Source organism: Columba livia, chromosome 8 (assembly GCF_036013475.1).
Source record: "Columba livia isolate bColLiv1 breed racing homer chromosome 8, bColLiv1.pat.W.v2, whole genome shotgun sequence".
Taxonomy (NCBI): domain Eukaryota; kingdom Metazoa; phylum Chordata; class Aves; order Columbiformes; family Columbidae; genus Columba; species Columba livia.
The window spans coordinates 3,711,959-3,739,887 of record NC_088609.1 but is presented as its reverse complement, the minus strand read 5'-3'; the positions used below and the strand labels follow the sequence as shown (position 1 = coordinate 3,739,887).

At 39.6% G+C, this 27,929-nt stretch overlaps 1 protein-coding gene across 2 annotated transcripts in view; it reads right to left on the bottom strand.

The window, feature by feature from the left end:
* The window catches only part of TESK2 (testis associated actin remodelling kinase 2), a 69,396-nt gene that overhangs the window by 27,616 nt on the left and 13,851 nt on the right, over positions 1–27,929 (bottom strand). The window contains exons 2-4 of one of the 2 annotated variants that reach the window (XM_021285632.2): positions 19,568–19,671; positions 16,043–16,164; positions 10,234–10,282 (exon numbers count right to left, since the gene is read on the bottom strand). In XM_021285632.2, the coding sequence (XP_021141307.1) occupies positions 10,234–10,282; positions 16,043–16,137 (144 nt within the window). In that variant the 5' untranslated portion in view covers positions 16,138–16,164; positions 19,568–19,671. The remainder of the gene's footprint in view (positions 1–10,233; positions 10,283–16,042; positions 16,165–19,567; positions 19,672–27,929) is intronic. The other variant, XM_065071530.1, reaches the window with a different exon arrangement.

The following is a 27,929-nucleotide window of genomic DNA, read 5'->3' as shown; positions in this document are numbered from 1 at the left end:
CCCCTCCAGTCAAACTGGCTTGCGGCGTCACTCACCCATCTTAGCTGCAAGGACTGGATTCCAGCATGGACTGGGTGAAAACTGACAGACACGCAGGACACAGCCAGCATGAGCTGCAAAGGCCAGGATCAAACCTGACTCTGGCACATCCACAAAGCCCACGAGGCCCCTTATCCCAAACTGCCACCCGGCAAGTGCTTAGACCACTTTCAATAGAGATGTGAGTTATGGCTTTGGCTCTAATTTTCAGTGTACTCCTATGAAGCACAGCAGGTTAATCATCAAGTGAACAACTGAAATAAGATTTTCCTAGAGACATCTTCAAGGCTCTAGTTGATCTCAGATTTTAGCTGGCCAGCAGGTAATATTTGCCTGCAGAGTCCTGAATTGTCCCTAAGGCAAGAGTTCAGTGCGCTCTCAGTCACAGAAGTAATCCAATTCTTCCAGTCATTCAGGCTGATAATGCAAACAGCCAGCCCAATGGCCTATTTTTTTCAGAGCCCTTCAACAATGCCTTTTCAAAACAGACACAAAATTATAAACATTATTTCCCGATTGCCAGCGCAACTGAAAGAAAAATACTTGTTCTCAATCTCTTATTAGCACAAGCCAGCTCTGCGTGGTAAGTATATCCTAAAGGATGGTGAGCGCACCTCTTCCAAGGAGAATATGGATTTTAATTTGTCCCTGGAACATTCCAGTGCTGGTACAGTAAGGCTACAGCGCACACAACATCTCAAAGCATTATTCTCTGACAACAACAACAGCCATTGCATAAGCGTACAAGCAATTGGAGCAGAGATCTGGTCGGGCTACAACAATGAATGCAAAGGACACTACATTTCATAGAGACCTCACAGCTAAATGGAGCAGTGTTCAGACCTTTTCAGACTCTGTATCATCAGGTTGCAGTGAAACAGCTACCCATTCTTCCCACTGCTAGCTTTTTGTCATGTAACAGGACACCAACAGTCAGTTTATCTGGTTGCCAGCATCTGAAAGTAACTGCTTTAGGTTGTTTATTTTTGCATTTACTACAACTAAACACAGCAAACTGAACACTGGTTTAAAAGACCCTGGCATTTTAACCCACAAAAGTATTCTAAAAACAAATTATCCATGATAAGAGCTCATTCTTCTGTTGCTAGAACATAAGTCCAGCAAAACTGTATTTCTTACACCTCTCCTAAACCTTACAAAGAAAGACAGCAGTAGCTTCATTAAAGGACAAGTTACCCAGACGTTCAGCCAAGCATATGTGCTTTATGGATCAAAGAGACATGAAAAGGCTTCTGATATTACAGCGAAGTGCTTTCAAGAGACTAATGCTGAACTTGAGCTGTCAGATTTTAGCCTTCAAAATTCAAAATAATGTTATGAACACACTAATATGAGAATTAAAAGCTTTTAAAGAAAAGGTGCATCACTGACACAATTTCACCTGTTACTGTTCAAAAACAAAGATTCCAAGTAGTGTCAAGTCTGAGTGGGAAGACTGAAGGGAGTTGCAAAGAGTTTTCAATGCTACTTTGAAAACAAATCCTATTTCAATATGTATGTCTAATATAAATAAACCACCAGATACTGCACAGGAAAGTCAGAAGAAAGTTGGCCTGCTATTTGCTCGGCTTTTAATGTTCCTGCCTGCCATTTAAAAAAGCAACAAATAACCACAAGACACCCCTCTTCAGTAGCCCAAATGTTACCAAAGGCAATGCATTAAGTGGTTAAGAAAAGCAGCTGCAGAGACTGCATTTAAGATGACAGACAAAATGAGGTAAGTAAAGAATAAGAGCTCCTGGGACCCAAAATGCTGCAAGACAAACACTAAGACAGCAATGAATGAGCACACTGGAGAAACCCACTGAAGAAAACAGGCAGAGAAGCAGGAGGAAAGAGAAACTAGAATCACAGCTCTAGCACCTGGAGCGTGGAAAAGTAAAAGATGTCAGAGCAAAAGGCAAAGTCCAGCCTTGGACTCTAAAGGGAGACCTGAAAAGCAAAGTAACAACGCAGACATCTATGACAAATACATTGAAGCAGTGTCAAAAGAGATACAACTTGCATATTTGTTTCATTTCTAATGCTGGAAGTAAGAAGGTAACTCTGGTGCCAAATAAAATAAAGTTGAGGTCTCTTCACCCATTCGGATTTCTGCAAAGTTAAAACAATTAAACTACCCATTTCAAGGAGGACACAACCCAGCCTGCAGTTCTCGTATAACAGCCATATGTTGCACTTAGCACCCTCTAAGTGACTACTTTGAAGGCTTCTGGCTGCAAGACAACAAGCCAGTATCACCCTTCTGCTACAACTGGCACTATTAGCTACAGTGGGAGGATTGGACCCCAACCATTTTCATTAGCTTCAGCTGTTCAGAACTGGAAAAGAAAGACAGTATCAGTGTGTTCAAAACTACAATATGCAATACTACAAGTTGATACACTGACTAACAGATCAAATGGAATTGGTTTTGAAGTTAAAAAAAATATACAAAACCACCTCACTCAGGTACCTCTGAGCAGTAACCTTCCATTTCCATTACATATTTAACACATTGATTGCACCAAACAAAATAAAACATTAAAGCAGAACAAGCTGGATGTTTAATGTGGGCTGTATGGGTATATTTTTGGACAGCAGGTGAACTAATGTTGCCAGGAAGAAAAACACAAGCACTGAAAGAGTCAGAACACACAGGTGAAGCAGGCACATCTCAGAACAAAACTCAGACTGTTTCATGAGAGACCAGAAGGGCTCAAGTGGCTTGGAAAAACAGCCTGATTGAAAGGACAGAAGAAAAGCCAAAAGTGTTCCTCTTAAGGGCACTTTCCTGCTCCTCAGTTGCTGAAAACCAAGGGGAAAAGAGTCTGTAACCTACAGTCCATTTCTCTTCCACTTTTCAACCAACACAAACAATTCAGTTCTTTAATAAAAAAAAATTATGTACTTTCTTTAAAGGTGTTTAAAGCACTAAAATAATCAGCTGTTCACAGAGGAGAGGGCAAGCTTCCTTGTGCAACTGCCACGGGCTGCTTGCTCATCAGAACTCAGATCCAAAAGCCAACAAACACAACAGATCTACCTCGGTTTTTAATTCTGTGTCAGCTGCGGCATTGATCGATTCACTGGCTCCTCCTTCTAAAAAGGCATGTACAGGCATGGCTTATTTTATAAGGACAAACAAGAATTAACATGCACTAACTCAGGAAAGAGCTGTAACTAAAACCATTTGTTGCATTCCATACATTTAAGTGCTGGCATCAAAAAGAATATGGCAAGATTAGTCTTCCTTTAATTCTCTATATCCAACGGCTCTTACGGTCAGCATGATGAATTTACCCCTTTCCTGTCATTCCATTCAATCACAATCTAATGTTCACTTGCTTACCTGCTGCTAGAACTGGATTACTGTGATTAAGGCTTCAACTGCAGGCACATAGCAACAACGCACTACTGCAACCCATATTTATGAAGTAAGGTTTATGGACGCTCACTTAGTCATATTCAGGTTTGAAATCCTTCAGGAAATCAGCTTATTTTGTTGGAACCGGAAAACACTCCCAGTATATCTAGACACAAATTGACCTTGATAACCATTTTTCCTGTAATTATATTAGCAGAAAAAAAAAAAAAGCAAAGAAGGTCTAACACAAAACTTGCATTTATAACCTGAAGTCACAACCACTTGGATTCTAAGCAGAGCCTAGTTTCAGTGCAGATAAGAATCTGGGATACAGCGAGGTAGCAATGGCATAAATTAGCACACAGGCACAGAAGAGAAAGCACCTTGTTGCTGACACAGGCAAGAGAAACAGCACTTCTACAGTAACACTTCTGTCAAGAGCAGAAGGCTCTATCCATAATGACAGCATTTGAACACAGCACACACTCAGTTCTGCCTAGACACAAGCTGTAGCCCCTGACAAGGAGCCTCTTTAAGAAAAGGTCTTTCTCACCTTTCCCGCAAAGATACCAGCAGCAACAGCCCACGGATTATACGTCTCCAAGGTTCCAGATATATAACCTGTTTGCTTCACTTTTTGAAGTCTGTAAAACAGCTACAAGGATCTACTGGGTTGTCCTGGTTTTGTTAAAAACAAGTTTCTCTTTCAGTGAATTTGCCTGTCAGCTAAAGCCTTCCTATTAACTGCATTTTCCTGGAGAACCAGACACATGTTTTGGTAAACCTAGCAATGGAATGCAAACTTATTGATAAGCACGGATGGACATCTCGCGAGAGGGGCGACGAGAAACCCATGACCAAGAAACTGACCAACTGTGTATAACATTCCATTCATGTGAATACTTCATATAAAAGTGGGAGATCACTAGGATCTCGTCCCTTTTCCCTTTGTCCCTTTTCCCTTCTGCTTATGGCCGACATTAGGAGAGGACCTTGCTAGTCATCCCTGCAAACTGAGGCCTAGTGAGAGACTGAATCCAGCTCCGGTTGGCTGCAGAGTCCAGTCCAGGACTTCAGGTGCCGGCTCTGCAGTTGCTGAGACTTTCAAGATTGGTTTTGCATTCAAGATTGGTTGCATCTTCTCATTCTTATTAACCTAGACATATTTCCAGGATGTCAAAAGTAACAATAAAACAATTGCAGGGGTTACAGCTCAATAATGGGTTTACTTTTTGCTTCAGACAATGGCAATCGGTCCAATAGGCTCCCAATGAATGTCAAAACACTGATACTAAAAGTTTCACACACACACCCCCAAATAACCCCACACAATACACATGCACCCCCAGCTACGTGTGTGTGCCACACATGCAGGGAAGAGAGAGAAGCAACGAGACAACAGAGCTTGCTGTTTGCAGTTCAACGTTTATCTGCCTCTTATCTTTCTTCTATCCTGCAGACATTCTAAGGAGGAAGAAGAGGTTACCACTAGCAAGATATTTGGCAAGCCTTCCTCAGAACGCAAGATATTTAGATGCAACTCTCTCATATAAAATATAAATTAAAAAAGGTTCTTGTGCACTATTACAGGCTCTAAAGTGATGAAATGACCCACTCATTCTCCCACAAGAGGAGCAAAAAGGAATTAAATCCAACATATAGCCTGTGTAGCCAAGATCTAAAAAGAAAAAAGACTAGAATTCAGAAGCTTGCATGTCTAGAAGCTCTTCCTGAAATAACTGGTTGCTCATCACTTCTGATCTAGCATCTGCACGCATAAATATAGAACGTGCACCTCAAGCTCGGCTCACATTTTTGAAGTCTTGGCTTCTGTCTTTACATGTAGATTTCTTTAGTGTCTCTGATTATAGTACCTTCCACAGCTGAACTTTCTTCTCTGTGAGAACCCACCCTTCTCACCTAACCACACATTGCAAATGCATCTTGCAGCTTCCCCATGCCCTCAGCACAGTGCGGTGCTTATACAGCTTCCACTGCTTGTCTGCTTTTGGTAGAAGGAGAGTCTTTTGCTGTAGAGTTGTCCCGGATGTGTTTAATTTACCTGGTCACCACGAACCCACTGTAGGATTTTCCTTTAACTGATGTGCCAGCCCTTCCCCCATAAGGCCAGATTGCATCCTCCGTAAGCCAAGATTTTTGGCAGTTTTCTGTTTCCCACAACTAAGCTTTTTACTGCAGATTTTGAGAATCAGTTCCACCTTTCTGTAAAGTAAAGACCCATTTGAACCGCTCTTATTATTCTATTTCTGCACATGTACATGATAGCAAATCAATCTCTTTAAAAAGATGCATTTTGGGGAAATCGGTCAAATCATATCAGGTGTACAGCCACAGCAAAAACACACAAATTCAGTAATTAAAGCTTCCTCCTGTCCTCAGAATAAGTGTTGCAACCAGGTATGGCAGCATTTAACTACCTATCAAACCGAAGCTAAGTCTTAAAAAATCCTCTGTTCTTCACAGGTCTTCAGTGAGTGCAATCAGACTGTCAACTTTCATTTCTGAAAAATTAAACAGGCATCAGATGTAGGAAAAGAAGACTGAAAGATCACCTCACTTAGATAAGGTTCTTTCCATGCTTTCCAGGAACTGACTTTTGATATTGAAGCACTCAAAACTGCAAAGCTACAAACCAGACAGACCGAGCTGAAACTCCTGTGGAGGTCTATACCATTTCTGCTGGAGAAAGAACTAAAGGATCAAACTCACCACATATGCCACAACATCAGGCTGCAAGAATATGAACTGGAGATGGAATTTCAGCCAGAACACTAAATTTCCTGCCTCCTGTCACTGAAAGCCAGGCCCCCTTGTGTGATTTTAAATGGACTTTTTTGGTGTGTGCAGCACATCAAGCTGTGTTTAGGACTGAAGGTTTTTTTTTTTCCTTTTAACTAATTCACAAAAATATTTGGTTCCCAAGGAAAATAATGTAAACAAAGTAAAGAATATGTACTTTGTCTTAACTTCAGTGTCTCAGACACACTGCTTTTTTATGTTACCAACTAATTCACGACACCTTAAAATTATTGGATAAAGTTTAAAGAGTGTAACATTTTCCAAATAGCAACACTACCCTCCCTTGTCCATAAGCTTTTAAAACTCTTAGTTTGAACAGTCTAATTTGCTCATGTACCATGTTTAGAATTAATTTTGCATCTACTGGTGCATACATATGACTCAGGCTTAATTCTACCATTAACCAGCCTAACTTGAATCTCACTTGCAAGGTACAGAGATTAGTACCACAGTGCATTCAGCCACTTTATAAATGGAACTGAGAACCTAAGTGAACTGTTAGAGCAAAACTGAAACTGATGGCCCATACGCTTTGAAGAGTTCCAAAACTCAGACAAAATACGGCTCAAGTGTTGGCAAGTATTATAACTGCATTTCAAAACTATCAAAGATGTACAAGGAATCATTTTGCAAGCTACACAGGAACAATAAAAAGCACAAGGTCTACATGTGGCCCTGGACAAAGCTACTAAAAAACCTTATTTCAGATATGCACACACATATGAGTACGTAATATTCAATTTATTTTTTTTTAATGTCACAACAATTTAAGCAAAAGCTAAAAATGATTTTTGTAGCTACGGAAACAAACCACTAGCTACAGATTAGAGCTGAATACTGAGAAAGGAATACCCAGTTCCTGGTTTTACAGAAAATGAGCACAGCAGATCTGTGCCCATCAGTTCCAAGTTAGTAAGACAGTCTAACACTTGCCAGCTCATCTGGGTGCTGCGCCTATTAAAACATCTACTTCACTTGCCCTAAATGTTTCTTAACTCTGTGCTTGCAGGGACAGAGGTCCCTGCCAACCTGAGCCGTTCTGTGACTCTAAGGATAGATACTGAACTACTTCAGAAGAGGCATATGCCGCAGCTTCTGGCTTGAGCAGAACTTTGAAAACAATATTGGATTTTCAAAACTGATAAGACTGTGGATTTAGAACAAGGCCAAAGTCCTAGTGTAGTCTGTAATTAAACAATTCCACTCTTATTTTGAAAAAAACAAAGCAAACAGAAACTGTTTCTTGCCCAACAGTTTTAAAAACAAAAGCCACTTGAGAGAGGACAATTAAAACAATGTAAATTGCTGCCAAAAGGGAAAAACCCAAGGGTTACATACGATCAACACCTTTCTCAAGCAAAAACCTGTTCTGCGTGATCCACTGTGTTTATCCTCCCATATGTTCAAACATGCAAGAAACCAAACCTGTAACACTCTGCCTTCCAATGACAAAGTGATGTCTATTACTAATGTAGCCCCTTAACAGGCTTATAAAATCCTCAAGGCTCCTCTAAGACCATCTGTGGTTGTTGTCCTGTCTGTTAATAGCACAAGAGGCTATTAAGCACAAGTCGGCTAAATCTATTCACCAAACATTTGCCACAAGTTCTCAACTTCTTCTGTCATGGAAACATATACATTCAAATAAGCATGATTTCCCATCATGCCCTCAGAGATAAGCTGTAAGTGATGCTGTAGCCCTTTTGCTTCGGCATATCATCAACTATACTCTCAGAACACAAGTAGTGATAACTCAGCTCCTTACAGAACAGGTCCAGCACTGGCTAGTGCGATAGGATTCTCCTTGCAGTGACTCAAACACCTATTGAGCAACAGGCCCCTGAATCAATAGTTTCATCTCCAAAAAGTGAAAGTTCTCTGAGTACTAGTAGTGTCAGGCTAGTATCAATTACATTGAGCATGGGAAGCGAGGAGACCACCTTTTTGGACCACAAGCTGAAAAAAGCCACAGGATAGTGGCTGATTTGTTTCTCCTTCTGGGCTATATTTGAACTGATGATTCACCATGTCTGTCTTACTAATAATTCCTCATGCCAGCCATTTCAGCACCCGTCTCTGACTTCCAGAAGTCTCCAGAACTCAACTATTACTCTAAACACGCTTCAAGAGGAAAAATGCCACCACTGTTGCCAGAAAACACAACTAATTTTACCACTTGGAAGATACAGAGCTCTTAACTTTTAAAAGCTCTGTAAAAGCAAAGAATAACTACTGCATTGGACAAAATTGTGCATGGATTCCCTACAACATCAACTTATGATGCCCTTCGGTTGTGTTTTTTCCTACCGAAGGCATCAAATATCCACCTTGGTCCGCATAAGAAAACCAGCGATCACCACATGTATGTTTATAGTATGTCACTAAAGCTATTCTGTTTCTCCAAATTTTGCAGCAACCTTCTTCAGTCTAAAACTTTTCCTCTTTGGTCTCAAGATGTTTCAGGAATCTCTTCTGTTATTCTGAATTACAACTATAAAAAGTTAGTCTTTGAAGTCTTTCTTAGATTTATTTGCCTGCCAAGAACTCAAAAATAACTGAACAAAGCAAGCAGCTACAAAGTTAGTTCTCCGTGAGGAACCATCTGGGCTGGTTGCATTTTCTTGGCTTTCTGGGTGGGGAGGGATGTTTAAACGGCAAGCAACTGGGATGAAGAAAAAAAAGCACACACACCAAGAAAGATCTGACAAGATTTAGTAAAACAAAGCGTTATAAAGTCTCATCTCTTCTAGGACATGTTTAATGAATGGAAGGGGTTGAAGTCTCCTTGTTTAAACTGTTCAAGGGTTCAAAATAAATTGGCAATAAGGCCAGGAAAGCCTGCCTGAAGGACTTCATCAGCCAGCTAATGCCAAATCTTAGAAACGGCTCCTCTACTCTATCTTGAAATTTCAGAAAAAGTGCCTTTATCTTTGCTCTTACACTAGAAACACAGCCACTGCGAACTCGTGTGCATCTCTAATGGTAGCTAGAACTAAAATTGCAGAATCGTCACCCCAGGAGGTGAGGAAATTCACTGCCCACATATGTGCTGTTTTGACTCAAAGCTGCATATGAAAGTTACATAAAGTGATGTCTACACGTATCCTGATAATTGGCGTACAGCTACCCAACCTTCTAATTTATATTCTTGGCAAGCATTCCAGGAACCTCTTTTAATTGCTAATTAATAACACACTTGACTTTGAGGGTAGGAAAGGGTTAATCTTTTGATTGAGCAGTTCCTACAAAATAGAAGTAAATAAGCAACATTAACTCTACAAAACATGAGTTTCCCCTCAATCTGTACTCAAACTAAAACAGCAGGAAAAAGATTTTATTGATTTTGACTCAAAACAGGCAACATCACTCTCAACAACAGAATACTCCCTTGTTGTTTTTCCTGAGTAGTTTACACAGGGAATAACCACACAAGCCAGTAAAACTTGGTGGGAAGACTCACATGAACAGAAATCTCAGTTTCTCATTTGATACCTGAACCTTAGTGAGTATATATGGGCAACGGAATAATTCCTTTCTATGGGACTCGGATTGAGCTGTAATCTTGATGTTATTCCAAATAAAGAAGTGGTCAGGTGAGAATACACTAATATCACCCAACCGAAATGCCCCTCATTCACCTTTGAAATGTACACACAACCAGACTATAAATAAGAATGAACTGCCATGCAAGGTCACGGAAACAAGTAATGTTTAGGGGTAGCTCAATGGTAATTCACATCTCTCGTTTAGAATATTATCAGTGACATTTTACGTTCCTACTGTGATTTTTTTTCATCCCAATAAGCACTTCTGATGAGAAAAGACATTCAGGGGCTATGAGCAAAATACATTCTGAGGCCTGATTCTGCAGGCATCCACTGCATAGCAATCAACATGGGATTAACTCACTAGTCACCATAAAATTATCACTCAAGGGGAACAGCAGTTGCAGAATCTGGCCTAAGAAATGTTTTGTATTGAGTATGTATATTATGAAATAGTCTTACCTCAGTGAGTGCGTGCAGCTGTCCTTGATGCACACAGACACCCATAAACCTACAAGAAACAAGAAAAGAAAAGTGGTTTGGGCTTTCTTCACCAACTCTTTTTATTTACAGAAACGAAGATAAGAAGTACTGGATATACCAAGAAAGAAGGAAACATAAAAAGAAAAAATTCCACCTCATGGATACTGCATACCTCAAGGTTGACTATTTAAACATCTCAGCACAAAGCAAAATCACGTGCGTACACAACAATATTATTTGAATTGGCAGTTCCAAGAGGGCACAGGAGACAGCTCAAACTCAAGATGGAAAGTTACTAATTTAACTATAAGCAAAGGCCAGCGTGTAACGATTTATGCAGAAAGGAACAGTCTCCGAGTTCTGTTTTAAGGAAGTTTAAGCCAAGAAATCCACTGTTGGTCTGCAGAAATAGAAAATTACTTCCCTTTGCATTTTGCTGTTTAAGCATAAAGATGTTTCTTCCTATCCCATTCCTAAGCACTCAGGAATGAGGGCACATACATGTAGGACACTTCCCCTCCCCAACTCCCTATTTCCAGCACTTGGATCAAGGCAAATTTCAATAGTATTCGGTAAACACATATTTCACAAAAGTTACCTGTGTTTCACAAGGCCCAGACTCCTGCTGTTAATATAATAGCTGTTATCCTTGATTTTTCCAGAAAGCAATAAAGAATGCACCTTACATTTAACAAACCAGGAAAAACTGGAAGCTCATTTTCACCACCATAAAAGCTGAACTTTAAATTGATAAAATGCAAATTAACAGTAAGCATCTCCCATAAGAAAGTTCAGTAAGCCTTAGACTGTATGCACTCCAGAGCCCTCCCTGCACATTTCAAGTATCAGTTCTTTAGATTAAATAATTTTCAGTTTTACCATTTAGATGTTGGTCTCAACAGCAAAAACACACTTTTGTTTCCACAGCGTTCAGAAACTTCAACTTTGCAAGCAAGGGGTAGAAATGCATTATTTCACTACATGTGACAGAGGAATCTTGCGGAGAACAGTTTGAAGCAAAAGGACTTTTTATATCCTCAAATACTTCTGAATTTAAAACCAAAATGATGCAAGACGCATGTAGTACTAGTTCAGCTAAGCTGCTTTTGAAGAAATGAATGATCCTCACTGTTCTCTTGTCTAACAGCTGACTGGTAAATAACAAACAGCTGAAGAAAAATATAGGTAAGGACCTTTGCATAAGCTGAGCTGGGGAAATCTGTTTTATAACCAAAGAAGCAGCAGGACTTGCACTTGAACACCTGTTGTCAGCTCTCACCTCAAATAATATTCCCCAAACTAAATGTGCAAATTTTAGTTCAAGAGACAGTGAAAATCCAATTTGTCTTGTTTAATTAAGAACAATAGAGCACAACCAGGTATTCAGGGGAAAGGGAGGGAGGGTTCTTTTAGATATACCATCTAGTCAAAACATTGCTGTTTGAGTTTCACGCCATACAGCAATTGCATATGAACGATTTTGTAAACAAGTTGACAAATTAAGCTTCCTGAGACTAAGAAATCCAGACTCCTCCAGAGCAGAAAGCTGTTTATTCCATAATGCATTCTGAAAGTTTCCAGTGCTATCGGGCATGGTGTTAACAGCTTCATCCACAAGCAAAAGGGGAAAAGAAGCCAAGATATCAGCTCTCCTAGTAGACAACTTTTGAAAGGAACGTTTTCTCTTATGAAACATCCTAATGACACAAGGTTTACTCCATACTGCAGTACTTTCATTCAACAAAAACTGAGGCTAAGTAATTAAACTAGTAATATTTTCATCCATATATCAACTCTTCCTTTGTAAAGGTGTATCGCATTAAAATTAGGAATTCATTGTATTTGACTTAATTCGAAAATATGAAAGCAATTAAGAATTTATCTGGATTTTGGCAAAACTATATTTGTCTCATCTTCAGCAAACAGGAAAAACATCACTGTCACCCAAAGACTGGCAGAATGTCTTCTGCCAACCTGTTCTGGTCAAGAGAAGTCTCAATGGAAACACACTCATTACCTTTGTGAACTTCAGGCAGAAAACACACATTGGCTCAAGTTACCCAGAGTAAGAGTTAAAAAACCCTTACATGTTTAGGGTTTCTATTGGGAAGCAGACTTACATTTCTAACTTTAAATCAGAAATTAAAACCAAAACTCGATATCATGATCTCATGGAAAAGAGCTGTACGTAAAGAAACATTTATAAACCACACATATTTAGAAGTGGAAGAGAGAAACCAGATACACCGATAAAGACAGAATTAATGAGTTTACAAGCAACATACTGAAACCATTTAAACTTTGTGTTAAGAATCTCGGTTTTCATACTCTGGAAAATAGATTGATTGAACAGATCTCTAGTGATCCAAATTCCTGGAAAACTTCTTCACTGCTGTATCAAGGAATAATAAGCCTCTTGGTGAAGCCAAGCACTGCTACAAAACACTGTTGGCAAGCATTTTCACTAAGAGATAACACAGCTGCTACCAGGAAATACAATTACCAAGTAAGACTTAACATAAGATTTCAGTTTCTGAGCTTGCCCCAGATGAGATTCCAAGTTGTGTGGATAGGAAGCTGACATGCTGGCCCCGTACAGCTGCTATTATTCCTGTTGGCCAGACGCTCTGTCTCCAGAGCCAAAATGTGCTTGTAGGTGAACTTCAGCAGAATGTCTCGTCAGCCAAAGGTTACACTTCCTATAAGCATTTCTAGTTGGAAGAGGCTTCAATGAGCCACTCATCCACAAAACAGGAGACCATTCGCAGATTTAAGGAAGTTTATTTTCAAGGCAGTGTGTCTGGCCTTATCAGGAAAGCTGAAGCACTTCCGAAATCGTAACTAGTGGTTGGAAAAGTTTCCCCAGAAGCTGCAAATATGAAGGATTATATTTGAGTTCACCCTACTGAATACAGCGCTGCACACTTCCACCATAAAATGCTTTATAGTAACTGTCAGCAATGTTCAGATGTTGGAAGTCTCCTTCCATAAACCAGGTTATTCCTCAATCAATCTGGAATACCTCCCCTCCTACACAATAGGAAGAGAAGGTACTCTGGAAATTTCTCAGCCCATTACAGCAGTTACTCAAACTGCTTTCTGTTCAGTCTGACCGTAAAGGAGAAAATTCTGGACAGAAAGGCAGAGACTAAGACCTGTAGCCTCAGTCCGCAATCTGTGCCTCCTCAATAAATCAAGCAAAACTGATATCCAAATCATACAGCCACAGTGGACACCCAGACATTGCACACATGCTTCCCATTACAAGAACTTCACTGAGACATGTTCCTGTTCTGTGGATAAACCTGGAGCAGCTACAGTCCAACATAATAAATTGACGCCCTCTGAAATCTACTGCTTGTATGAGAAAATTCAGTCTTTCAATGATAACATTAAAAATAAGGAACAAACTAAACACACCAATGCAAAATTCTCTTATTTGAGCTCAGTAACACAAAGAGACACAAGACAGATGCTTATTTCATTGCACTGACTGTACTGGAGAAGGAAGAGCATGAGTGAGAATATTAAGTCTGCAACAAGACCTTCCTTAAATGTTTTAGGCACCATGCTAGATTAAAAATGTATTTTAAGTTTACTATACTTGCATTTTGATTCAAGACACAGAGGTAAGGAATTTCCTCTGTCCTTTCTGTAATATATTATACACAATGCATGTCTTCTGTTGTCCTGTGCACAGCATTTCTAAAATACTTCTTTTCCATAACCACATTACACAGAGAGAAGTAGAAGTATTTTCCTTTTCTGTTAAAGCACTGTTCAATACAGGACAAAGGATGTTAAAAGACAAAAGCCACCCTTCTGCTTATTGTAAGAAAGTCAATGACAAGTAACTTCACAAAACTAAAGGTTTGAAAGCAGAAAACTGCATTAAAAAAACCCAAAACACAACAACAACAAAAACCACTGAAAAAAACAGTCCTGGTATTGTGCTCCCAGAGTGCTAGATTTGTCTGAAAGGAGATAAAATTCTCCTTGAAAGAAGTCCATGTAATATGCACACTGCTTATTTGTGTGTGTGCACGCATAGACAAGAAGGCGGATTTAATCAATGAATCAATCTGCCTGCACGCTCACTGCCAAACACGCGGTGATACCTCCAAGCGCTCCCATGGGATCACTTGAGACATGAGCTAAGACTTTCTGTGCACAGAACAGTTTAAATGAAGTCCCCAAGGTACTGATTAAATAAAGAAACCCTTTTTTTCAGGCAAACAGTAGTGATAGCAAAGATTGAAATTCTATCTCAACATGAAGATACACTAATATAAGAGACAGCCCAGAAGATGGAGAAGCTGTGTTAGCATACCACTTCATTTGTGAAAATGAGAAACACACACCTGTAAGACATTACCAGAATGAAAAGGTATCGGATCTCTCAGGCTGCAGCCCTACAACTCAGCCTAGGACACAAGGATGGACATTTCTTGAGTTCTTTCCAGCCCTATTTTCTTACTTTGATTTGGGTAAAAACTCATGACTGTGGCAGCACATCAGCATTTAGAGAAGCAGCAAAACAGTGGAAAGCATCTATGAGCATACACCATAATCATGGTACCAGATCCAACCAAGCCTTGAACAGGACTGAGCTTTAAATGGGACACAAGCTAATAAGATGCGAAGAAATGCTTCAAACCTCTGGTTCCTCCAACCCCAGCAATTATAGTCTCACCACGTACCAGCCAACCTGTATTAAAGTGGCTACAGTAAACATCGCAGGGCACAAACCAGAAGGCCAGCTCAGTTTCCACTCCTGCTCTGCCCACCTCTTTTGAGGGAAGATGTGACAAAGCCAGCACATTCCACACACAGGGCAAGAAGTGCAGATCAGAGCAGAAAAGCAGTTTAGTCCTCCCTGCTTAGCTTGCATGTCAAGCATCAGAAAAGTTGCTTATAAAGGATTTTAGGAATCAGTACTACGTCAGTACTATTGAAGAGTTCGGTGAAGAAGAGAAAATGAAGTTACTTAAAAGTCTACTGTCTCTCCAAAACTTTTCAGAAAGAGCTCCACCACCTATCCCAGCTGTGAAACAGCAGTTTAGAAGAACTAGTTATTTGGTGCACTGTCATCACACCTTTAAACCTCTTAATATTACGGCTTCAGCTAATTATGTTAATTGCTTGTCACATTATTATAAAAGAGCCACCAAGACTGAAAAGATTCAAGGAATAATAAGATGCACATTGAAACATTTTAGATTCGTATCCAGTAATCTACGGCAAAACAAGAACTACCTTTTTTCTTTCAACAGCCAATAAAGCAGATTAGTTCAACTCTAGCTTCTTTTCTTCAGTCTCTCTTATCCCACCTTGCAATACTACAATACGAAAATGCTAAAAACTAGGAAACAGACCTAAAAAATATGAGGAAACTATGGCACTTTGCATTGTTCACCTGCAAGATTAGTAACCATAAGTTATTTGAGTAGTGCTAAAATTGCAATAATTTAAATTCATGAAGACAAGCTAAATTTTAATCTTTATATAATTTTGCTGATTCATCACAAATTTTTAATGTGACAACTTATTTTTATCTGAAATAAGTTATTTATTACTGGTAGACTCCATGTACCAAAATCATGTGGATTTTCAATGTGCTCAAGTCTTTTAATTCTTTTTCTTCCTCCTCCCCTTCTTCCATTAAATTAACAGCTGATCCTAATACATTCATAACAGATACAGTTATAATGAAATAATAATTTTAAAAAATAAATAAAAGCACTGATAAAGACAACCTCTCTCTATATGATTCATAAAAAATATATACCTTAAGATGTTTGGATGCGAGAGTCTATTCATAAGTTGAACCTCTTTGAGCATGTTGGCTCTGTTGCTGTTCAGTGTGTTCATCTTCAAAGCCATTACCTGGTCTGAAGTTCTGTGCCTTACCTGTAAGATACAAGCAAAAATGGTAAGGACATGAAATGCAAGACTGAAAAAACAGTAATAACGTAGTACAACTCACGGGTCCTTCATGACAAATTACTTGATCTGTACTCTGATTTCTGCAGCCTGTCACACGGATTACTTTCTATAAGCATACTATCCAAATGTGAAAAAGCATTCTGCTCTTCTCTTGTAACTGGTGATGACAGAAAGCTTGAGAAGTTGAGAAAAAAAAATCAGCTTCTTAGTATAAGTCAAGGAAGCCATTCACTCGTTCAGTGAGAGAAAGTTTCCAAGACTACAAAACTCACCTTCATTCCACCCATATCCCTCTTCCCACTGCAGTGGTCGGTGTCATTGTTCTACAGAATGTGTTATGAGAGGACCTGGCGGTTACAGCTACAGGGCAGATTTCAGAGGTATTCAATATTTACTTCTGAACCGGGACCACAAATCAGATTATACATTCAGTGGACAAAAAGCATTCATACCAACCCCTACAGCAAAGCAGAGAGATTACGGGACACAGTATCACTGATTCTAGGGTGTTCAGTGCTGGCTGCAGAGTGTCAGCATGACAAAGAGGATTTCTCTAGCGACTGTGTAGAACCAGCACACCATTCAGTTGCCTTCCTCAGTCAGAAACGCATGATTGTCACCATTTCTGACTTGATACTCTCAAACTAGCCCATCTGGCATCAGCGAACAAACCAATATTACATAGATATGTGCTATTAAAAATTTGTCACAATAGCGTAAGGCTTGCCTATCCTTCAAGTTTCCTTGCATTTGAGCATTGCTATATGCATATTATCAGTATTCACGGAAATTGTGTTCCTAATATTTTCTTCCTACATCAGTACCTGCAGCTCAAACAGAAAATGTGTACTTCCCAAGGAACCAAACAGCAACCACGGCAAATTCATTCTTGTTTATGGATATGAGCTTGGAAAAGTCTGTGGTGCAAGAATTTAAGACTCTCATCAACTTTCTAATTTAAAACAGAAATCTACATTACGATGTAGGTAGATATGGACTACCTACATCTTAAACAATGGCAGCCTGCCCCTTTTTATGCAGGGAGACCTTGCTCATCCTTCGCAATAAAAGGCTTCTTTAGCTGTGGTAACACAAGTTACAGAAGGAACAGCTCAACCCACGATAAGCAGATGCAAGAAGAAAGCTGGGTATGTTTTTTGGAGGTGACACTCACTGGTAGGTCTGAGGTAGCAAGTGATACCCATTTTCAAGTTTAATTTGCACACCATATCTGCAAGAACAAGTGGCATATTTCAGCTTAACATTCTCACCTAGACACAAAGCGCCGTGAATTCAGCACAGGGATATACTGGGAGGACCAAGTGTCACGTTTCCAAGTTGCCTATTCCTGTCCTAGTTTGAAGTATAGGGTAGCACTGGAAACATTGCAGTTAAGTGTGGTAAACAACATTGAGGGACTGAGTGAGTAGAAAAATAGCCACAGATGCTTTTTCTCCTGCTTCCTCCCCTGCACATGAGCTCCACAGATGACTCGCCCACAGTCACCCCGTAATCCCAGCACAAGAAGGATCAGAGAAAGGAGGTGAAGGATATAGAAACCAGCACTGAGAGCAGAAACCAACAGCAAGTTCATAAGCGTGGGACTCCTCCTTTCAGCAGCAATACTGGCTTTAAAATAAAACTGGTCAAACTACAGCTTTAGTACACTATAACAAGATAATCTAGAATCCTTCCACACACAACCTGTCTTGCCTGTTTGGCATGCTTATTGGTTTTAGGCAGGATGATTGCATGTTAAGTTGATGAGGTTTATTGTTACTTGCCAGGTTTCTTGTGTCTATTGTGTGCTTTCATTAATTTTTAATTTTATGCAGCTTTTGCATACCCAGCCAATTTGAATGAACAAGCTAAGTTGGACAAGTCAATGTCTATATACATATTTTTTAAACATCTATTTCAGTTACACATCAGTTTTATTAGCAGTAATGCTTTGGCTGAGGAACAAAAAGTTTTCTAAAATGCTTTCATTGACTTAAGAATGGAAGATTTTTTTCCCAACAATGCAAATTTAAATTACGAAAAAAAGGACAATTTAAAAGCTTTGAATCTTTACACAGCAGTTAAATCAGCACACTTCTTCTGGGAGGAGGGTTAGGAATCCTGGGTGTTGTGGTGGAGTAATTTGGGGTTTGCAGGGGAAAGGAAAGAATTTGAAGGAACTTAAGTCCTACAGGCAGCGAGATGATCTCAATAGAACTTCCTCAGAAACCAGTTTTCCACTAACACAGAACCTTTCAGGTCTGCCAACAGGGAATGAATAGAGGTCCAAGGTGAGCAGGAACGCAGATGGAATTTGGTCTTCAACAGTATTTGCCTTCTCATTAACTCTGCTAGCTACTTCTTGATTTCCTTTCCATTTCTATAATTGACTCAGTTCCGTGCCAAAATTTCAAGTCCTTTTGCCTCAACTCTGAGACAAAGGCAGAACCTATCACAGGACATTCCTCCTTGTTCTCTTTGCCTTCTCCTTGTTGTGACAGCTCTTGTTGAACTATGGAAGCCTCAGCAAAGAGGGTGGGTGAGTTTTGGGGGCACTGTGTGCAGCGTGCTGCCTGGATCTTCAGGTCTGATACTCAAGAGGAAGTGGCTGCCAACTGCTTCTCCAAGGTCTGTCCACAGTACCAACTCCACATCCAGCGAAAATTGAGACATTTTTACAAAGACAAAATTTCTCATCCTCTATTTCAGAAGGATATTCTGGAGTCTTTTCAGTCTTGACAGACAGAGCAAGGTTCTGTGGTGAGGTCTGAGGGGGAGGGGGTTTGTTTTATAAAATCATTTTCCCCATGCTTGGTAACAGCTCAGATTTCCAGCATGTGTAGCATATTCTGTCCATATAACTGGTGTCTAAACAGCACCCAACCCTGTGCTAAGCTTTGTTTCACTTAAAGGGACACTGTAAGGTAACGCCAGAGATTTCATTTGAACTTCTGTATATTATTCTGAGATTGGAGGATGTATTCCTGACAAATCTGGTAGAACAGCAAATTACCTAATCACCAAAGGAGAGGTGGGTAAACAGGGACTCATCCTCTCTTGCTAGCTACCCTTTAAGCAAGGAGGAAGAAGCAGAACTGAAGGTGAGAAGGCATGTTCAAGAGGACAATACCCAATATTATGAATAAAATCAAATACCGGTTTATATATTATGGAACACAATGCTAATTACTTAGAATATACACAGGACTAATTATGCTCCTCTGAAGCACTGTTGGCAAACAGTATTTCCATGGCAAGAATGACTGCCAACAAGGAACAGGCAGGTCCTGTTTTAAGGTCTTGGCCAAGCTCTGGATCATCTGCAAAGAAGGAGCTGTCAGATACACAACCCCCTGTCCCTACTTACCTGTCAGTCACACCCTAGACAAAACCTGGGTCTATTTTGGCATCCCTTGCTGAAACTCTGCCAAACCATTTTGTTTTAATCCTTCATCTCCTTTCAGGCCATCTCTGTGCAATGAAAGCATAGAAGAGACGTTTCAACCACCTGACCACTTCAAAAATGAAAATTCGTAAGTATTTTGGAAATATTGATGATCTGATTTAACATCAGTATACAAGGCAGTTTGACTCAGGCATGTCCCTGTATACCCAACATAAACAGGGATTCACTCGAGCAATTCAAACCTTTCACTGATGCAACTAGCAGACTGCTGCAAAGCTTTTAAAGCTGTTGACATTACTATTAATTAGGGTTCCTTGCATATCAGAGCAAGTAACCTTTCACTGATCTCTGGATGATCATGTCTCTGCTTAGAAATGGTCTGACAATCCTACAGCTGCTTTCCCATGCTGCTTTGCACATATTTCTGACTTCTCAATCTGCTTACCTATGTGTCTCCCTCTCTGAGGTCACAGCAACCACATATTGCCTTCCTGTTTTATTGCTGACAAGCAGTTAAACTGTCCCTTTGCACTCTGACTCTTCCAGTACCTTGACAGTACTTTGACCCAGCTCTGGCTGGCTGCATGGCCTGCCTGCTCACTGCATTTCCAAACCATGTTCTGATCCTGGACCTTACCCCTTCCTTCAGAAGAAGGTGAGAAGTAGAAGAAGTCATGGATCCAGGTACAGAATTTGTAATATATTTGAAGGAAATCTCATAACACTGACTGAGCAAGGCTCACATTCAAAAGAACAAGTCACTATAAAATGCTTTATAAAGTTCACATGAGGAGTATCCTGCAAAAATTGGTGGGTTTAATTTTCAAGCTTGCTGTCTAGCTACAAAATTCCTTATTATTAAAACCCCCTAAATACAGATAATTAAGTCATATAGATATGTCAGGGCTTTCTGAAAATCCAAACATTTATATTACTGCCTCTCTTCACCTGGACTGAAAGGGAAGGAACATGTAAGCAACAGCTGAAATCTAGCCTGATTTCATCTTCCACAATGCTTTTTTGACCTTTTCTATTAACTATACCTCCCCAGGTGTCCTTGCAAAGAACAATTTCCCAATATTGATGTTATAAATCTGCCAATACAACTTTCAGCTTTGCCCCAAGTTTTTCAGCTATATAATGATTATTTGGAAGTATTTTGTCACTGTTCTCTTCCAAAACAGCATTTAATTGCTTTCCAGTCTTTCCTTACCTTCCCCTCTTCTGGGATCCGGCCTTACAACTTAATTACATTTACAGATCTTATGCAGCCTAGCACATAAAATCATGTTGCGTCTCCAGCTCTAGCCACCAACCCTTTTCTCATTCTTTTAGACACCTCAGTCTTCATCTGACCATTTCAGCTTCATCTTCCCTGCCACATGTCTGAAGTGCCATTTTAAAAGCAGCCCTCCCTAGTAAAAATATATATGACCTTCCCTGAGTTTGCCTCCTATTTCTGAGCTCACTGTATTATCCACAAAAAGCCATCAAGCATCACACTCATATAGACATATATTCATGCCTCGAGTATGAATGTGTTAGAACGCCTAAACTCTATGTTTGGTTGACAGGAAGCTCCCTTTAATTGAGAAGACAAATCCATTCTTCAGCTCATATCACACTGTTTCTAAAACTGGAATCTTAAATGTATTTCTAAACATTAAGATGTACCCGCAATCAGATACACAATCACAGTAACGATGCCTACATCAAGTCGAAGACCTCATGTCACTAGGAAAACTTGCAGTGACAAATAGAAGCTTAAAGAAATACATCAGTCCGGATAATATTAAGCTGTTCTGTTGATGCTAGGGAGTCAGACGGGCTGTGGTTGTTTTCAGAGTAGTAGTATATAACGTCACTATACTAACTTCTTGCAGCAAGAGAGGAGCATGCCAAGTGTAACAAAACTTTGCCAAACAAAACTAGTCAGCATGTGTTACAAGCACTTTAGCACAGGGTCAGAAGATGTACAGAAACCAGGCACAAAACAAAACCCAAAACCTTTTAAAACCCTGACAGTAATTTTGACTCCACTAATTTCTATTAGTAAAAATAGTTACGAGAAATACACAGAAAAAGTTGAAGCCTTTACCATTTTCCCTTTAGTACAAAGGCTCGATAATGGTTATTTAACAAAGATCCTACTTCAATAACTTTAGCAACTTCTAGCATCACCAATTCAGCAAAGTAACAAGCTTTATTTCTACAGTGTATCCCACACCCACAGTCAAACAAGTTTCCTAATGTTTTGCCAAACTAAAGTGAATTTATAATTAGTGAGACAGCAGTACCGTTGATACTTTGTAAGCCCATCTGTGTGTGCCAAAAACCTCTCAATTTTTCTTCAGTAATTTGTTTTTCTTCATTGCCCACTGTAATGTAGAACCAGAGCCCAGAATACAGCATTCATTTATTTCAAACAAGCCATTTATTGATAGGAATCTGTGCATCTCTCTCAGCCATTAACTTGATCTCAATCAAATCATAAAGGCAAAAAGAAACTACAGTCTTATTTTGAAAGCACAAATTAATCAGAAGACTACTGTTCCACAGTTTGAGATAAGCTACAAACAGGCACAGCCCAGGTGGAGAAGTTGGCTTATTTTGTAGCCAGTTCAGCAGAATGTAACCATATAAATTTCCCTTTGCAATCCAGAAGAAGGAACATGGACCCACCTCTTAAGTAGTAGGCAAGAAAAAGCACAAGAGCCTTAAATTTTCTGTTATACCACAACCTGAGTATATAGGTCAAGTACGTACTTTACACCCGAGTCTAACGTTATAGTCAGGAAAGACATAATGCATCTGAAGTACATAGCTGGGAACTTATTCTTCATTTTTAATGTTAACTATCTCATCGGCTCATTGAACAGCCCTGGGCATGCTACTTCAGTTAGTCACTTTCATTCCCTCTTTAACAGTATCTATAAAGTGGAGGTGATATTGCTGTCTACCTGCCAGGGAAACTGGAAGTTTGACGTTTGCAAACGACTATTGTAACATCCAAAGTTAATACATAATCAGATACTGTATCTGTGTCCTTCTTTTCCTATTTAATTTTTAATACTTATGGTTAAATATTTCCTGTGTTACTATGGGTTTATCCTGTATGAAAGATGATGGTATTTACATAATCTGCAGATGCTTTTTGAGCAAAACCACTTCAGGTTGAGTTTTCCTGACATGTAATTGCACCTTCAGTCTTTTACAGTATATTAACAGTTTGGTACTGAGTACACAGACCCCCCCACTGTACCAATGATGCCATCAGCAGTATTCAAACATATTTGTTGGGTTTGTTTTCAAAGTCTGTATGGGAAGAAATCTGTGTTTGGGGCCGAAATGATTTCTTTACATTTCCTTTATAAGTTTTTCAAATAAATGTTACCATGCATGGGTAAGGAGTTCAATCTCACATTTCAGAAAAAAACCCACTGGCATACAATTATTGCTAGTATGATCGCAGTTCCAGCACTAGGACTTGACCACAACCACGAAAAAAGTAGAGAGCGGGGAGTAAAAAGGAGCTACATTTTGCTTACTCGAGGATACTTATGTTTTTATAAATTGCTACATTTAATAACTTTCAGGCTCTAGCCAAAACCAAATGTTCTATATAGTTTCTTGTTACTTAAGCCTTCATGCAACTGCTCTTCTTGAGAATTAAGTTCTCCCAGCAAAAAAAGTAGCTCATTAAATATACCATGCAATTTCTCATGTGCCTCCTCATTGCCAGTAAAGGCCAGGCAGCGCAAGAATTGGATTTGTAGGGTACAAACTGTCGTAAGTGACTCAGCAGTTACACATATCATCAACTACAGATTAGTTAAGAAAGCAACACATCTCTGTATCGATTACTCCAGCGGATGTTTCATAGCTCTGTGCTCTCCTCAACCCCTAATCCCACAAGGCCACCAAACAGAGGCCCCAGCACACAGAGCAGTACCCACTGTCACCCCAAAGCGCCCTGGGGCTGGGACAGGCACAGCAAGATGGGTCAGCAGCCATGGTGACCCCTGTTCACGTGCACAGGAGACTGGAGGCCCCATCATTTGAAGGGAGTCCCTATAATTTGGATATGGCCTCATCAGCTACAGGGAACAGGACATCTTTGATGATTCACATACAGAATTCCCAACAGCTCGAGCAGCAAAGACTAACAGAAGCTGTAACGTGCAGGTTTTGAAGGTCCTTTCTCTCATCATTACCAATGGCTGTTAGGAGGCTAGAGGAAGCACTCCCTATGGATGTGAGACTGTAAACAACATCTCTTTTCTGTTACTGCCACCAGTAATAATTTACACTTTTCATTCTTACACTTCCTACTAGTCAGTAACATATACATGTATATTACCATCACACATTCTCCAGACACAGGAAACAAAATCCATCACCAAGACACATTTAACTTGCCCCCCTCCCAATACCAGTAAATAAGTGTTGAAAGAGGTGTTTCACAATTATATAAGTGATGCACTCCTGTTCTCTAGGCGCAGTCGTGTTAATACTGGACACATGCCAGCAGTTATTTGACGAACAGTAAATCAGCACCTGTCTCTCAGTATCAGCTATGAATGAGCTTACACAAATGTGCATGTTTGCCAGCTGGCAAAACACAGAAAATCCCAGAGCTGCCAACCCAGCACATCTCCATCCAGAACAGAAAACTAAGCAGATCATTTAACTGTGCTTGAGAAATTATTATGGAAAACAAGACAAAAAGCCCACAAACACTTCTGTGCCAAGGGAACCTTGCCACCTGCTTTGCCCCTGGGAAACTGCACAATGATACTCGGATTGGCACAACTTTTCTTCCAGAAGAAAATCAAATGTCAAAAGGCCTCTGAACTACAGAAGTCACTGTACTAAACACTAAATCCAACCAGGGGGTTCTCTCCTATTGCAAGGTCCCACTTGTTCCAGTAGAGTGCCTTTCTTATTGTTGACAGAATGTGTGAGTATTTTCTCTAGTTGTGAAGACAAAGACTTACCTTGGACATTATCAGGTGCTCAACAAGTGTTAGAAGAGGTCAAGTTTCCAAAGAGGTGATAAGTACATTTCAAAATTGACAGCTTTGCACCGATGTACATTCAATTTTTTGACTGAGTATTCTTTTAGAGTCAAGTTTGTTTCAGCTTTTTACTAATGAAACAAATTCTTCACTTTCAGGGTATAATGATAGTTCAGCTACATCTTCCAAATATTTCTTTCTTCAGCAGAGAAGCTGGCTGACCAAACCAGAGAAAGTGAAACGTAGCGTGAGCAAAACTCTCTCATTTGTTAATTTGCTTCACTCAGTACAGTTTTAGACTTTACCTCTAGAGATGCTAAGTAGGACTGTAGGAAAAAGTATCATGGAAATATGATTTTGAAAATTTTCTTAAAATTTTTGAACACCACTACAAAAGGCAAGGCTTCATTAGACCTCCTACCTGGTGACAGCTTTTGAATCACTCCCAGTGTTCCCTCAGCTGATGTTATAAGGTGATTATAACAGGCATATCTTCAGACTTCTAGCCAGAAAATACATAAATAAAAATCAGGACTTATTTCAGATTAAAAACTAGCCTTCCATTCTAATGGTATTTCAAATCATCCTCAGTTCTGCTAAATGTAAGAATAACAGCGCCCTGCAAGTCAGACAGGTAATTCTGAATTTTAATGACACACACAAGTGGGGATGAAGTGTGTATTAATATTTTGCCCTGATTGTGCAGTCCATTAAGAATAATAACACAGATGAGGTTTTCAATTCCTATATTAGTGATCTGTTGGACTAAGGCCTATTTATTACTACTTCTCCCCACAGCCTATGCCCTATAATAAAAGCATTGGTTAATTAAGTGACAATGACTAGGCTGACAGCGACTTGGCATTCCAAAAACCAAAAAAATCATTAGCAAGAGGAAGACAACTGGTTTAGTGGTTACCATATAAATCATCTTAGCAGTTGGTAGAAGGGTTCCAAAAGGCTGATATTTCACACATCAGCATGAGACAAATCAAGCTTACAAGACTTCTCTTTTGACTAAGAAAGCAACAGAATCCTCAGGATTTATGCCTCATCTACATTCCAGAATGGTATTAAAAGGTATCAACAGTCCCACAAGTATCAAGGATACTATGTGATCTCGCCTCTAACGTCTTAGAATTTTTGAAGAACACCTACATTTGTTCATGCCCCTGATCGGGCTGCTAATTCCAGAGGCAATCAAAGAGGATCCTTTCCTTTCCTAGGGCAAACCTTACACTAAAGGTTGAAAATGACACATTAGAAAATGAAGTTATTTTGAAACTGAAGCAGTAAGGACAAAGAAATGTGTGAGACAGATTTGAGGTTTCCTGTGAAATTTCACATCATCAGCTGACTTCTTCAGTACTACCTTCAGAATATTTTTAACTTGAATACAAGAAATTCTACTTTATGAGTTATGCAGAAAGATATTTTTGTTGTGCTTGAAAATTCTAAATCAATAGTGTTACTATTTTATTCCTTAAGACAAAATGACAACCATTCTAAATAGAAAAGGTATGAGGAAAGCTTATATAGATGATGGAAAGCAAATCTTCCAGACACTTTCTCACTTCCTTGGTAGATTTTTACCATCTCTCTGCCAAGAGCTTCTGCTCTCCCAACTCAACCAGATGAAGGGGCTTTTCATGCACATCATCTTCACAGGAAGTCAGAGCAGCCCAATCTATTACTGGTTTTTCAGTCCAGCGTGGTTTATGATGCAACCTCTCTTTCTCAATAAAATTGATTCTTCAGAGATACCTGGGAGTTAATATCTTCCATTGCAGTAGCCTCTACTATCAGCTTTAAAGAACAGGTTAAGGAGATGTCTATGAAGAGCAACATACATACATGAACACAGAGACTTCTGTAAGACATCTAAGCTCATGCCACACCCCATTACATACAACTAGATTAAAGACTGGCTAATGATAGCTCAAGATACAGTTGTACATGACAAAGCAGCATGAGACAGGGAAGTCTTTCCCTGGGCTTCCAGAGGAACTGAGCTAGGCCTCCTGTTACTCAATATTCTGCATTCACTTCCAGAGCTCTGACAGAAATTGCTGTTCAGGAAAAATCCTAAAAAAAAACTAGTGCATTCTGAGCTATGATGGCCATTTCAAAAGGTGAAAGATGTTGGAGAAGGTGTTGGAAAGACTTAGAGCTATATTGCAAGAACCAGGCCCCACTCCCAGAGTGCAGGTGGGACAGCAGACACAGAAATTCAGACTACTTAACACACCTAAAGCATCAAAACATAACTTGATTATGTACACCAAGTTTTATAGGGAGGAAAAAAGAGGTACTAAAAAGATGCTGACTTAGTCAAAACAATACAAAGAACAACTGGGTGGGCTAGCAGGTCCAGACAGTTCACATTAGGTACAAATTTAAAACAGTGAGATAAAACACTGACCACTGGAATCTATGACACTGTCTTTGGGATCTTCAGTTCAGAACTGAATTAAATAACCAACAACAGGGGGCAGGGGGACATATGGGAGCAAAAACCAAACTGTGTTGTATGTGGTGCCAATAGATGCTGTAGAAAAAATACCAGTTACTGGTAAAATATAATGAACTTTGATTATGTAGCAGTGTGTGTACAGATGACCTAATAACTCTTCCAAGCCTTAACTGTTTGAGAAGTCCATAATGCCTTTCTTTTTAAACATATTGTTTAACCATGAGATATAATGGGCAAAGCATAACATGAAAACAGATATTCATGCCAACCAAGAGAGATTATTTTCTTCTATTCTCATAACCTTTGTGTCTGAAGCCCTATGAGTTAGTCCTTCCCTTACTCTATTGTACAGGTTTCACTCTGCACTGTTTATTCTAGTTAGCAAGTTCTGTCAAACCCAGGTCAGAGGCCAAAAGAAGAAAGTGACTACTGTTTAACATCAAACATTCCTGCACTGGACTCTTCCAGGCGTGTAAAATTACACAGACACACAGAGATATGTTAATCAAGCAGAATGGACATCAAGTCATAAAGCACAAAAAAGATAAGTCTCCATGAGTCACTTTGGGAAAGCTAGATCAGTAGTATCTCTCAGATCCACCACAGTCAGATGTTCCAGAGATCAAGCCCACCAGCATGACAATGTGTCTGAGATACATATTGTCATAAATGATACAAAACATGATACCAGATAGCATAAATTAGAGGCAACAGAACTACCAGTTTTATCCTAAGTACATTGCAAGTATTCGATAAAAAAATAATTATATGCAAGCCTTCCTCACATTACCCCTAAGCACAACTCCACATCAGCCCTGTTTCTGCTTTTACA